This window comes from Apis cerana, linkage group LG5, assembly GCF_029169275.1.
Source record: "Apis cerana isolate GH-2021 linkage group LG5, AcerK_1.0, whole genome shotgun sequence".
Lineage (NCBI taxonomy): Eukaryota > Metazoa > Arthropoda > Insecta > Hymenoptera > Apidae > Apis > Apis cerana.
Window position 1 is genome coordinate 11,534,579 of NC_083856.1, and position 15,235 is coordinate 11,549,813.

The 15,235-nt window shown below is 35.5% G+C and overlaps 1 protein-coding gene and 1 long non-coding RNA gene across 16 annotated transcripts in view; one reads left to right on the forward strand and one right to left on the reverse strand.

Annotated features, from left to right (window-relative positions):
* The window catches only part of LOC107997565 (nephrin-like), a 98,389-nt gene extending 88,412 nt beyond the window's left edge, over positions 1 to 9,977 (forward strand). For 8 of the 14 annotated variants that reach the window (XM_062075273.1, XM_062075274.1, XM_062075272.1 and 5 more), the window contains 6 exons: positions 5,308 to 5,467; positions 5,617 to 5,967; positions 7,243 to 7,509; positions 7,966 to 8,208; positions 8,690 to 8,802; positions 8,881 to 9,206. In XM_062075273.1, the coding sequence (XP_061931257.1) occupies positions 5,308 to 5,467; positions 5,617 to 5,967; positions 7,243 to 7,509; positions 7,966 to 8,208; positions 8,690 to 8,802; positions 8,881 to 8,961 (1,215 nt within the window). In that variant the 3' untranslated portion in view covers positions 8,962 to 9,206. Of the gene's footprint in view, positions 1 to 5,307; positions 5,468 to 5,616; positions 5,968 to 7,242; positions 7,514 to 7,965; positions 8,209 to 8,689; positions 9,207 to 9,733 lie in introns of those variants that run through there. The other 6 variants (XM_062075280.1, XM_062075282.1, XM_062075279.1 and 3 more) reach the window with 6 other exon arrangements.
* A 1,567-nt stretch (positions 9,978 to 11,544) lies between these two features.
* On the reverse strand, positions 11,545 to 14,966 carry LOC133666151 (uncharacterized). Of its 2 annotated transcripts, XR_009829877.1 has the most exons (5): positions 14,569 to 14,954; positions 13,527 to 13,959; positions 13,168 to 13,256; positions 12,142 to 12,864; positions 11,545 to 12,035 (listed from the first exon to the last, which is right to left on the reverse strand). It is a non-coding gene; the product is annotated as an uncharacterized LOC133666151 (long non-coding RNA). The 2 variants fall into 2 exon arrangements; XR_009829878.1 differs by having other exon boundaries at positions 12,025 to 12,864; positions 14,569 to 14,966.
* Between the last annotated feature and the right edge of the window lie 269 nt (positions 14,967 to 15,235).

Genomic DNA, 15,235 nt, shown 5'->3' on the forward strand with positions numbered 1-15,235 from the left:
GTACGGTGGAACGGTGAAAAAGAAAGGGAAAAAGAAGCGCGGTAAAAGAAAAAAAGCTCTTCGATGAATCGAAACGGACGTGAAATTAAACGGGCGTGTACCGTTCTCGTCCCGTTCTCTTTTTATACACAGGCGCGCCTGTAAAAAGATGATGGAAAAGCGATGCGATAATTTCCTCGCATCAACAAAGTGTACGAAGGGAAATTTTAGGCGAGCCACGTTTCGGGACTCGATGAGGTCCCGAAGCGAGTTAAATAATCTCGTATCCCAACGAGATTGAAGTTTTCGCTCGCGAAAAACTGTCAATTTTTATCGTTCCCTTTTTTTTTTTTTTTTTTTACAAATTATATTAAAAATAATGAAAAAAAAAAAAAAACATATAAACGAGTTATACGCGGGAGAATAATAATTCAACGAATATCGAGCGGCGAAATGTGAAACGCGAGATATTTTCCGAGTAATTCGGGTTAAATTTTGACGTGCTGAATTATCGTATTCGAATATACGCAGGAAAAATTTCGCGAAAAAATTCCTACGTCATCTTTTGTAGAGAAAGAGTGAGAGAGAGGGATCGTGGTAATAATAATGGAAAGCGAGAAAGAAAGGAAAAAAAACGAACCATAGCTTTCGAATATATGGTAACGTCTAATATGTTGCCTCTGGTTTGCTACTGTAAACTAGATGGCGTAAATTCCACGTGACGCGGCGTCAACAACGAAGCCGCAAGAAGCCAGGGCCGGGGAGAGGAAAGAGGGAGGGGAGGCCGTTGGCAGACCGTTTCTTCTCGTCTTGACTGGCGAAAAATATCGCGAAAAAAACTCGCGGCTCGCACACCTGCTCGAAAGCTCGGCCGTTATCTCCGGTCACTCGAGGATCGTCGAGTTAAGCCTCTTAACGTGGATTATGCCTTCCATCATTTTCCGCGCCCTGGGTCGAGGCTTTCCCGAGAGGTCGACGAATCCTGGAAGCATCGTCGCGCTAAAACCTCCTCCTCATCCTCCTATGCCCTCCCGACGACGAAGTTTCGAGCATCGCGACCGCACCGGTGTCGAACATCGAGAGAACGAGTCGCTAACAAACGTTAAAAAGGAAAAACGTTAAATGCGCAGGATTCCAATCCAATCCGGCTTAATCCTCGTCGAAGTATGTGAGACACTTACTCGAGTCGTTCTTCCTCGTCCAAAAAATAAAGAGAGAAGAGATACTCTTGGTGTCGCGAGCTGACAGTTCTGTTCCTTGTTGATAGAAAGGATTAGAATTTCTTTTTTTTTATCGGAATCGCAAAGAACCTCGGGAAGAAATTTTTATATAATATGGATCGTTATAATGTTTTCTTCGCTCGATAATTTTTTTTTGGAAATTTTTTTACACATTCCAAATAAAATATTATATGTATATAATCGTGATCGCGAGTATGATCGACGATTCTTTAATTTAAACGTTACGTCGCGCGGCTCTTCCATTAATATTCTCGATCGTTAATCGCAAGAATTACGATCGAATGAACTGGGATAATCGAAAGTCGGGGAAGTTGGATAACAGAAAGGAGGGAAGGGGAAAAAGTTTTAATAATAGGGCGTCTTTTCCTTTGGAATATGATTCAATGCTGGGTCGAAGAAGAAGAAGAAGAAGAAGAAGAAAGTAAGGGAAAAATTCGGTGAATAAGTAACAGAGTTTAAAAGTGGCGGGGAAAAAGAGTAGTTTTGGCCCCGGGGGGGAGAGGGGAGAGAAAGGAAGAGAGGAATCGTAGCGAGAAAGCAAGGATAATTTGAAAGCGTCTCGAAACCGTTTCTCTATCCCCTCCTCCCATCCCCCTCCCTCCGTCCCGTGCGCGCATTCGTGTGCACTCTGTCGAAATTATTGTAAATTTACGAGGCGGCGTTGTCACTTCCCATCCATTCGGTCGCCACCTCGTCCATAGTCCGAAAACCAAACCGATAAATTGCCCCACGAATCACCGGGCAGAAACGGTTTACCTATCCGTAAAAATGTTCACGTAAAAACGTCCGCGCGCCATGAAAATTTCCCGAACGAACGAAACGACACGTACCCGTCCCGTCCCCCTCTTCGAAAGTGTTATCAAAATTTCAAACTTTTCACCGAAATATTCGATGCGAAACGACAACGGCCGCCTTTACCGCGTCGAAAATCCCAAACGTTTACCAAACACTCGTTCCAATTAACGGCGTGCGTGTTCCGAGCACCAAGCATCGCCTCCATACGAATACGGCGCGTGGCCATAATGTATAGTGTACGTATACGTATATAGGCCGTGAATCCCATCCTCCGAATTGTTATTGTCTCGCTCGCGTCGAATAATTGCTCGTTTCTCTCGCGACAAAGTGTTAGAAGAAACTATCCTGCCTTTCCCATAAATATTATTATCGGGAATAAAATAAAGAAAATTGTTCTTTCTTCGCCAAAGGATATATTCGTATTGTACGAATGAAACGAAGAGATATACGGGTGTAACATAACCTTCGACGAATAATCTCCCCTCCTCCCTCTCTCCCCTCCCCGCGGATCGTGACGCGTGGTTGAAACTAAATCCATCGGACGCGTAACATCACGACAAACCGATTTACCTGCGCTACGTTGGCCCCTGGTATTCGGTATTATGGTTTATGTTAAACGTCATTACGAGCGCCATATAACCGCGCGATACCGTGCCAGTTTCGCGCGATGACTTTTCATCGGTCGATCATAAAGCGAGAGTAATGATAAAAATTCGCCATCACTTTTTTTTTTCCTCTTTCATTTTCCACGTTTTTTTGAAATCACGGTTAACGCTTCGACTACGTTTAGAACGTGTTCAAAAGTATCGAATGCAAACAGTGTGACCGTGGTTCATATATATATATATGTATACGTATAACGTATATGCATGCATTTGTTGCTTTATAAAGTTAGTCAACGTTAATATACATATACATATAGCGTTAATATATGGTATACATATGCATATCCCCCGCTAAATTCACCCAACTCCGGGATCGTACGTATAATTTCTCGATTGAATATTCGAACCTGCTTTTGAATTAATTTTAGATTTTCGAAACAGAAATGATCGTACGAAACGAATATAATCGAAAAGGTTTTGCTTGAAAATTGAAAACGTAACGTTTTTTTGCGATTGCCTTCGAAATTTTTTTTTTTTTTTTTGTTTTAATCCATGAAATATAAATTTTAAACATCGAACGATCCATATTATTAATCTTCTTAAACGTATTTGCATATTTCCCCGATCGTTTCATCGAGCGATTTCGATCGAGAAACGAATAAATACGTGGCGCCTAGTGTATTTCAAAATCTGTTTTATCCGTTGATACATACGGCCATTCCCCTTAACTCATCCATTCCCGTTCGACGTATTACTATTGCTATTATGCGTATATGTGTGTATACGCTTCGTTCCATTTTCGTTCCTATCTGCGATAGGATACGAGATTCTTTAAGATTAGCAAAGGTATCGCAGCGAAAGGAATCAAAGGGCGAGGAAAGCTTTGCCTATGCTTTATACATAATCCGACGTATAAGAATACGATGGAGGTAAGTTGGCCGGAAGGCTCACATGCCGAGATATTCCACGAGAATAGGAGTTATCGCTCTTGTCTACCCCTTTCCTGGCATCCGTTTGTAACGCAGGCAAGCGAATATATTCCTTGTTTACCGCGAAATATGTATTATTGTTCTGACGTGAATGCGTATATATTTAACGTCTAATGCAGTCACGTTTATATGAAAATCTCGTGGTAAAACAAACGGGAAACAAACGCACACAACCGAGGAGAGCAATTGTTACGTTATATATCTTGCGATATATCGGTATAATACGTTTTCTTCGCTTGCACAACAGCTTTACCGTATCGATCTTACGATATTTCGGAACAAGGGGGAAACACGTTATGAATACTGGATATCGATGGAGCACGGTTGGCGTCGTAATTTGTCCTTGTCCTTTCCCCCCTCTCCCGTAATCAAATCTTACTCACACGAACGAGTAGTAATATAAAAACAGAGATGAATTTTCACTTCGTTTTCACTTCGATATCCTCCTCGCTTTCTTCCAAAAGGTGAAACTGTAATTCAACTGACGACGGTTGAAAAGTTGATCGAAAGAAATATTGATTTCTTTCTCTTTCTTTCTCCTCTTTCCAATAATTCAACGATAGATAAATTTGCCACGTATTTTTGACAATGAGATGTTTTCGATCTAGAATCTATTTAATCCACTTGTCACATTCACACGTTTCCGAAATTCATGTCCATTTACGTCTCTTCGTACGTTTTTCGTGACACGCTTTGCTGCGAAATTAAATTATGATATCTTGAAGGTGCGTGTGTGTACGCGCGTGTAAACGCGAGAAATTTGAAGGAGATCGTAGGAGAATAAATAAATACAGAGAGCGGTAAACCAAGAAACGAATGTGATAGCAAAAGCATGAACGTATGTGTGTGTGTATATATATATATATACGCGAAATAACGAAGCGAGACGAAAGGAAAAGGAATACAGAGAAGAGTAACACTCGGGTACTTAGCGTGCATTGTAAATTCCCTTTTCGTCCGTAACAAAGCGAGCGAGGAACCTGTAAACGAGGAGCCACATTTTATCGGTGAAAACGTGATCTTTAACCGCGGTCGAAAAAACCGTAAGACACGCGAAGATAAATTTTATTTCGCGTTAAATTCGTTCTCTCTCTTTCTCTTACTTTCAAAACATTCTCTCTTCTTTTCAAATCTACGAGAAAAAAATGTGTCACTCGCGAAACAAAGATCGCACATGGAAATGGATGGAAATTATACTACAAGGATAGACGTTCTCTTGCCGTTGGAAGAGTTTCTCTCGTTGATCAAAAGTTTCGACGCGAGAGTTTCGATCGTGTTTTTGCTCGCGAAATATATATTTTGAATCTTCCTCGCGCACGAGAGGTTTTATGGTCGGATAGAAACCAGAGAATGCGGCAAACACGTCCCAACTTTTCCAAGCTTCGCTGTCCAGCTTCGCCAACTTTTCCCCCGGTAAACGTAGCAGCGATGGAAGAGAGAGGTTAACTATGTAGGTATGTGACACGAGGCGTGGAAGCATGAAGCGTCCGCCGCTCCGCGCGCCTCTTCCCCCACTCTCCACACTTCCCCCTCTACCATATCCGTTCCTTCCACTCCCCTCGTTCGCAACCTCACCGAAAGATTTCCACCACGCGGAAGGAGCGACGCGAGGGACGGGGAAGCTATCGAGGCGAATTCCCATCGGGGCCGACAATTTCTTTGACGGTTAGGATATTTTTTCCCGTTTTGTTTATTCAGGAGGAAGAGCTCCATTACAACGTGACCGCAGGCATAGTGCTCTCGGACCACTCTCTGGTGCTTCAAAGTATAACTCGAGAATCTGCTGGAAGATACAGTTGCACGGCCGTCAATGTCGAGGGCCGCGCCAGTTCCAACGTAGTGGACCTCGAGGTTATGTGTGAGTATATTATTGTTGTGCTGGGAAAGAAAAAAAAAAGAAATGAAAAAGAAAAAAAAAAAGGAAGAAAGATATCTTTTATTTTTTATATCGGATCCAAAGTCTTGAATCTAAAGACGCTGTGTGTTTCGCGTGCAAAAAAAAAACAGTCGCTCCTGTTTGCAAGCACGTGTTAAATTCGGCCGGATGGAGGTATCAAAACGCGACGCCGCCACCATTGAACGTACCCGAGGAGGTTCACGGCGCGTTGAAGCACGAAACGATCGGCCTGGTTTGCGAGGTGGAGGCGAACCCGGCCACGGTCACCTTCCATTGGACGTTCAACAGCAGCGGTGACCTTGCCGGTGACATTCCGTCCGCCAGGTATTCCAACGAAGGCACCTCGAGCAGGCTCAATTACACTCCCTCGTCCGACCAGGATTACGGGACGCTGGCTTGTTGGGCGAGTAACGCGGTTGGCCCCTCGAAACAGCCTTGCCTCTACCAAGTGATCGCAGCAGGTTCGTCGTTTACCATTTGTCGCGTTTCATAGAATTTGCCTCGTTATTATTATCGTAGTGTGTATATATATATATATATATATATGTATATATATAGGCGCGCACCGCCGACAATTTCCCTAATTGAATATGCTCGTTTGTGGTGTTGCCCGTGCACCGTATACCGTTATATTCGGAACGACGATGGAAAACCGAACGTTGTCCCGATGAAACCGATGAAACCGATTGAGGGAGGAAAAGCCTCGCTCGGATTGAGGCTCGGTGGAGGGGGAAATTATTCCGAAAATGAAATCCGTGAAATTAATTCACGGCCCGTTAATGGAAAAACTGGTACGGAATCGGGGAAGAAAACAAAAAAAATTCGGGTAAGAATTATTCGGTGTGAACGGGGCGGGGTCGATAATTTCTCAACGGGTTCGGATCTTTTCTGTTTCTCTTTTTTTTTTTTCGATAATTGGACGCATAATTTTCAAGCGGGGGATGAAGCAATGTATTTCTTATACAGGGAGTAATTATCAAAGAACAATTTTTTACGCCACCTACTGCGTTCGCGAATAATTAAATCGTTAATCGTTCGTTCGCCATGATGCGAGAAACGATAAATCGAAAATCGAGCAATTTCTATTTTGCTCTCTCTCTAAAACGTTTTGAATACGACGATGTGTATAATAATAAATTGTCGGGATAATTCGCGACGAGCACGTGTGGATAAAGAAGAAGGGAAATAAAAAAAGAAAAAAGAAAGAATTTTGAAAAGAGAGATCCGTTTTATCGCGGGTACACTAATTTATCTGCTATTGCAAAGGATTATTTCTGGTACGCGTTACATCGGGGGGAGAGGGGAGAAAAAAATAAAAATAAAAATAAAAAAAAACTTAACACCACTGCGCGTTTATTCGATGCTCGCGCGAGCTTTTTCAGAAGCTCTATTTGCATACAAGTGATCTCGTTAACGCAATACCATCGTCGATAATGACGACCGTGGAACATAATTTCATTGGCCGCGCAATGGATGGAGCATCACGTTGCAATTTTCGTTTCGAAATAAAATGAAGTTGCGCGAATCGCGACAGGAGACTCTGGCACAGGTCCTCTCAGTATCAGTTTTCCTTTTCTCCCTCCCCAAAATTTTACACAGCAAACAATTTTAACAGACACGTACGGGTTTTTCGAATCGAATAAATCTTCTCTACTTATATTATACGAACTAATATACATATATATACACACACATTCGTTGAATTCATACGATCTGAAATGATATTTCGCTCGCAGGCAGACCGTACCCATTGCAGAATTGCACGGCGTACAATCAGACCGGCTCCTGGATTCGAATATCATGCGTGGAGGGATACGACGGTGGACTGCCGCAAAAATTCGTCGCGATCGTAGACAAGCAACGGTTGGAATCATCGAACCCGTACTGGGAGTTGGAGCTTCGAAAACCGGCAACTGTCGCCCTCTACGCGGTAAACATGAAGGGATCCAGCGATCCGGTTATTATGGAAGGGGAAGCGTTAAAAGGAGTAGCCAAGTTCACCGGTGCGTAAGTACCTCTATGCGAGAGAGATGTTGAATGCGAGAGCGCGCCATACAAAGACGCGACTCCCGTCGAAGCTCCCGATTCAGAGAGAGAATACCTTTCTCTTTCTCTCTCTCTCTCTCTCTCTCTCTTTCTCTTTCTCTCTCTCTCTCTCTCACCAACCTATCCTGTGTATCGGAATTAGGCGCCTATTTAATTCTCTTTCTCCCCAAATTTCTTTCCTCGTAAACTTTCGTGTTCGACCGAGTAGAAATTTCGAATTTCGCTTTTTTTTTCTTTTAATTCCAGAAAGAAGAGAGAAAGAGAGAGAGCAAAGAAAAAATTAAGGAAAATTGCGTTCGAAGAGAGATGAGAATTAAAATTCATTCAGTATCGAGTACAGTTTTGGAAAGTTGATTTTTGAAGTTTTTGATATTTATTCGGTTGAATATTCGGCGTTACGATTCGTTTTATAGGGGAATCGGGATCCTCGGTGGACATGTCACCGATCCTGATCGGGCTGGGCGGAACCGCGACTGGATTAGGCTTGATCGTGACAGGTGTATTGATGGCACTTTGGAGGAAACACGCGGCAACACCGGCGAAAGCGAAATCGCCCCCCCAACAGCCGAGCATCGCGACATTCGCCGGCAAGGGCGAAGAGGAAGACGGGAATCCTGACCTCATACCCACCACGGCCTTGACCAATCACCTCACAGGTGAGTTATCGCATCGTTTCGATTCCAAAATCAACCATAAATTCCTCCCGCGCGCGGTGTTGCAACATCTGCACGTGAATTCGAACGGAACATTATTAATCGCTTTCTTTTCCTTTCTTCCTCCTCTTCTTCTTCTTCCTCTTTTTGTTTGTTTATTTTTTTTTCTTCTTCCCCCGTTCAACAGCATCGTCGAAAAATAACCCAGTATCTCATCTGGTTTAAATTTCTACTCAATCTGATGAAAGTGCTCGGTTTAAACGAGGATCGCAAATATATCGAATCTCTATCGTGGTTAACGATACTTTCAAGGAAATTGCTCGCGAGAGACGCGTGCCTTACATCGATTTGTTTGATGTACGTAAGCGCATCGATTCAGAAATCGAACGTACGGATATCTCAAAAATTTTTCTTTTTCTTCTTCTTCTTCTTCTTCTTCTTCGAGAGAGAGAAGGACGATACGCTAGAACGAAATTTTTTCCAGATAGGAAGCTTTTACATTACGGTTCCCTGCCACGAAGGCCGCGTCAACTCGAAGGGCGGGAAATGGCTCATAATGTCGTAGAAGACTCGGATTATCCTCGAGCATCGCCAAACGTGAGAATTACATCTTTCGTTTGTCTTCGATTCGAAGAACGGATTTCCTCTCAAGGGGACGAATAATTTTGTTTGCAGACATTTTATAGCCTGCAGAGGCCGCATCGATATTCGGAAACGGTAATCCGAAGTTCCGTGATTCAGGAGAGCTGCATTTAAGAAATCGAGAAAGGGGGAGGGGAGAGCGATGTTGAGGAAGAGGAAGTCGAGGATTTATACGCACATCCCCACAGAGAGTTGTGTTTCACCAAAGCAACACGTGAAAATCAAAAAGACTTAAAGCCAAGCTTATGCAATATTGTACACGTTCAAGCGTACGAAGATATTTAGCAAGTCGATAACAATATGCCTTTGTAAATATTGTATATAAATAAAACACATCGATTCGTGTTTATGCGTTTGTATCATGAGATTTTTCCTTTATTCGATGTAACCTGGTCTTGAGAAAATACGATTCAATTTTCGAACGAATATTTTTCTAATTTTTCTTTTTTTTTTTTTCTTCTTTTCTTTTTTTCCAGTAGCGGCAAAAATATGGATAATTTTAACGTAGAATATCATTGAAGATATAATATAGAAAGAATTTTAAGCTTCCAAGTTTTTTTTCAAATTAAGGGAAATCGAGAGAATTATACATATGGACTATTTCTACGAGAGATTTAATGCATCTATGGACGTTAAATGCACTTGGTAAAAAGGAAATAGCGCTATCTCGTATAGTAGTCGGGAACAAAGCTTGGGGAACGTACATATATCTTCGAAACAGACCAAAAGGTGATCGCATAAACTCTGCTCGGTTGCTGTTGAAATCCGGGTCAAGGAAAGGATGCGATTTATCGTGGCCTCATTTCCAGATAATCTTTGTTTCAAGACGCGAGAATCTCAGTCACTTAATGAGAATCTTCTTTTATATATGTTTCTTTTGTTTTAGACTGCAATCTTGATGCCTTTTATCACCATTAAATGTATCGGACTTGACCCACTCGCAAAAATCTCTTCGATCGTGCATACAATTTCATGAAAAATAAATGTAATTTCATAAAAAAAAAAAATGTATATTTATACAAATTATTTTCCTTAAAAGTAAGCCTTTATAAAAGTAATGCGAAGTTTATTATTAAACGATGAAATGATCTTTGAAATAAAGAAATAATTTGACAAATCAAAAGAATAAATCGATCTTTTCTACCTTTGTTATATATACAATACAATAATTTAATCTTTTTTTGTTCTCATTTTGTTATCGATAAAAAATAATAAAAACCTATACTACATATATCTGTCTTTGTCTTATCAAAATAAATATGATAACATAATAATAAAAAATATAATAAATTCTAATAATTTATTACAAAAATTATATTATTATTTTTCCATTATTTTAAACTTTAGATTGAATTTAAAGTTTAATTATTCTATTAAATTTTATTCAATGAAATTACTTTTATAATAAAAGTTTTTTTCACATTGTAAGAGAAGTAATTAAAGAAATAAATAAAAAAATAAATAAATAAAAAATGAAAATTGAATTTTCTGAATGTTGAACATGACATACTAGAAGACGTAAGAAACTAATTTTTAGTGCTATCGGTATTTCAGAACACTAGAATGATACCAAGTCCTGCCGCAAGATGTCACTTCTAGTCTCTGTTTCATGTTCTGAAATATCGATTGAAAAATAATCAGCGATTTCACTCAATAAGAAATAGAATACATGTGACATCTTTCGGAAATTTACGTTATGTGTATCGATCTCAATCATTATAATTTCATGCCATGATGCCATCTACCATTCTATAATTTAAGTAATACGTATATACATCAAATACATTATTTTTTAAAAAGATCAGAGTTAAAAAAAAATTATCGAATATTTAAATTTTTTTAATAACACAATTTTTTTTTTAACACATTCATCCCACAATTTTCACGCATAACACTCGGGCAAAAAATCTACACTACGGAAAGCGTCCCGGGACGCCTCTGACACCCGAGCTTGGCATACTACATTCACACATTCTAACTGTATGTACGATTTACCTGAAATCGACTAACGATTAGTTAGCGACCATTGCGCGAAACACGATAAAAATACGTGCATCTAAATTTTCATTGTAATGATTGAATGAGTATGAGTAAATTTTTTAGAACAATAATAGTATTGAATCCAAATTGTGGCATTGGTGTAATTTGAAAATTGATAAATTTGTTATATTCGCAATATTTAATTGTAGACATAACGTTTTGATTGTAAATAATAATTGAATTAATAATAATAGTTAAGGAAATAATAATGGAAACGACGAAACGATTCCACAGCCTAACTACATACATACAACGTACACACAATGTGGAAAGTACGTCATGCACGATACACTAACGCATCATCAGTCGCTGAAGTTTTTATTAGCTTAAGAACTAAGACCATCATACCCATCGCCTCTCTCCCACTCACGTAACGCCTGGGCACGTAAGATCCTGGCAATGAGCATGGAAAGGATTAAGTCCTGAAAATCCTAAGCTAAGAAAACAGATTATAGTATAAATATTTTGTATCTAACGGATTAATACTGATTGATTTAAAATTTTATTTTATTTTATCTCTAATTTTAATAATCTACTTTACAAATTTAATGAACTATTAGATAATATTAATGATAAATAAGGAAAGATAACAATTGAAATTTATTAATTACTAAATGAAAATTAATATTAATAAATTTATTTATGATGATAAATAATATAAAAAAAAAATTCTAAATAAAATAATGAAGGCGATTTCATCATCAAAGCATTTATATTTTATAAATGTAAAACCAATTCAAAACCAGTTCAAAACTTATTGCTCTGATTCAGAAATCTACCTGTCGCGAAATGTTTTTTTGCATATAAAATTTAATACATTTTTGTACAAGAAAATAGAAAATATACTTATATTTATATCATTAAATTATATCATATTCAATATCATTTTCCTAAAAAAACATGATATGCAAGAAAACCTATCCTGATCTAATAAATAAAACAAAGTGGTCACTGTGCTCGTGCAAAATTCTATATATACAACCAATCAATCGATTTGGACCTTTCATCCTACGACATGATTGAATGATCGGAAGAATCAAAATATATACCAAAATATACGACTCACTTTAGATGCGAAGAATATGCATTGCCATTGTAGTTCATACATCATGAAGAAATCATGAATCATCATGAAGATTTGGAAATATCTATAACAAAATGTAAATTATAATTTTAAAAAATGATAATAAAAATTAAAATTCTAATAAATTATAAAAGCTTAAATTAAAATCTTTGAAAAAAATAAAAAATTACATAGAAAAAAAGACAATTATCTCTTCGCGTGATGGATGATCTCTTTATTTTCTTGAGATAAACACTGAGTCTATTCCATACAATTATTAAAAATAAAAAAATAAAAATAAGAAACTATTAGCACATCCATTTATATTGAGTAATCAGCGAAAACAAACACTGATTCTAATTTCGCGAATGATTATTTTAATTAAATTTACTTAGAGTTATTGTGCTTTAAAAAACAGATAATATTATTACAAACAAACAAACAAACAGTGATTCTATCGACCACATTGCGCGTAGTCACAATAATCTGGAATGAAATTATATTAATTGAATGAAAGGAAAATAAAAAAAGAAACAAAATATGTTTATATTTCCTTATCGAGCATTTGTTTAATTAAAAAAGTATTGCTATTTAAAAAAAATAAAATTGTGAATATTCATTATTAAAATTAATGATATTCTGTTCACGTTGTGTATATTAGACATATTTGAAATTTTTTTTTAAATCTTTTTTATTTCTATCTTAATATTTTCAATAATTAATATAATAATTATATATTATATACATAATACGTAATTAATAAGTTACTAAAATAAAAAGTAAATACTTACATTTTTCCTCGATATAGAAATTTAAATTTTACCTCTTTTTTCATAAAATATAAAATAATTATGATGTCCATATTGAAAGTCCTTTTCCTGCCTAAAGTAAATTCTATCAGTCAAACTATTTATCTGCGCAAAAGATAATTAAATATGTATAAAATGTATAATAAATGTATATTAAAATAATTTTATTAAAATCATAATAATAATCTAATTTCAAATTTTACTTTAAAAACTCATAATATGAGTTATTGATAATTCTAATAAATAATTATATAAACAAAAAATAAATAAATTATTTTATAAAGAATTATGAATTATAATAATATTTAATAAATAATCGAACAAATTAATGAAATAAAATCCTGAAAATATAAAAGAATAATTGTAAAATAAATATAGAATTATTCAATATATATAAATATTACGTACCTGAAGCGAACTTATTTTTTTGATAGCAAAATGGCATCTCGTGTAGCAATTTCGATACATCAAAACATGTCGAGTAAGATATCACTTTCCTGAAAAGCTGAATTATTAGAAATGTTTTCAATTTTGGTGTTTTAAGCATAAAATCAAAACAAATATAAAAATATGAATTGAATATATGAATATATAAATTAAATAATATAAATATGAAATAAATTTAAAAATGTACAAAAATATATATAGAATATATATGTGTGTGTGCGTATGTGCGTGTGAATGATCACTATTTTCATTTTTCTATGAATAAAAAGATAAAAGAATTTTATAATAATTATATATTCTTAAAATAAATAAAATCTTACCACATTTGCATAAAAGTTGTCGGATTATCTCTTAACTGCATAGTATGTACAAAAAATATTATCCTTTTAGGTATTCCATCTTTAAAATCTTCTAATATTCATCCTATCTTCAAATCAAACAATAATCTATTATAAAAATGTTCAATTCTGGTATAATAATCATTAAACAAACATATATTGAGAAAAGAAGTCTGATAATAAGTTTAATAACCACAACACGATAAAAATTTCATGTAATTGACGAAACAAGACCTGTCATTATAATTTTCAATTGTAGACTGACGCCATGCGCATAATGATGCGCACTGATTCATTTTGAGACTGAATCCTGATTGGCTAACATTACATAGTTCCGTATTTCAAATCAAAACTTCAAAAAATCAAACTTTATTATTTTTCATGTCTTTATGGCAACATTGAATTTTTTTTTCCTCTAAAAAAGACAAGAAATTAATTAATTAATCAATATAATACGAAGAAAAAATTTTAAATAAATATCTAAAATACATTAAATTAATTGATTAAATTAAAATAATCAAACACAAATTTCATGTTAAAAAATATAATACGAATTACTGTAAGTCTAATCGATAAATGAATAATGAAAAAAAATCGCCAAAAAATTTCTAATTAAAAATAAGAAACTTCAACTCCCACTAATGTACAAATAAAAAAATATAATTGTTGAAATAAATACTATACAATAAAGTAAATACAAATAAAAATCACATATCTCTAAAAAAAAATGATAATGATAACTAAACACGAAAACTATCGATATTGATAATGATGATATTGATGATTTCGATTATCGAATTACAAATTGCGAAGAACGAGAAGGAAGCAAGAGAAAGAATATCAAATTCAACAAATCAAAATATATCGAGCATAACCGAAAAAATCGTACAAATATCGAAAATCTATCACGAAATTAATAGACATATATAAGGTCTAATTATTATATTTATTATATATTTAATAAATAAATATACATAATAATAAATAAACCCCACACCAAAAAATAAAAAACATGCGAATTTACTGAAGAACTTTATAGAAAATTGTGTCGTCTACTTGACTGATTGTTCAATGATGAAACATTCACAAATAAAATGATTATATATATAATAAACGAATTATATACGAATAATTTACGTAGAAATGTGTGGGCTAAATATTCGTAAATAAACGTGTACTACAAACATAGACTACAAACAATTGCAAAAAAACGCGCGAAACTGCTATATGTCACTGCGCAAATAAACGTACTTAAAACATTCACAAATAAAACATATATATTTTAAACATTCGCGAATATAATGTAGGATGTATTTCAAATTTGATATTGCGTACATTTTTAAATTATATCGAACGAATAAAAATTATACACGACGTCGAACATGCGGCACATGTATACAGTATGGCGGTTGAAGTGTAACTGGTGTTTCTCCCCACTTTAATGCGCGTAACTCGGTGCGCAAAGTCACACGTATCGATACAGCGATATATATCGCTGTTTATAATTCTTCGTTTATTAAAATTATACAATTATAGAATTTATTAATTATAATTTAATATAACAATATATAAATTTATAATTTGATATATTTATTAATTTTATACGACATATAAAAATTTAAATACATATAAATGAATATAAAAATATTTGTATATTGCATATAAATATGTAAAAATAGATGAAAAATAAA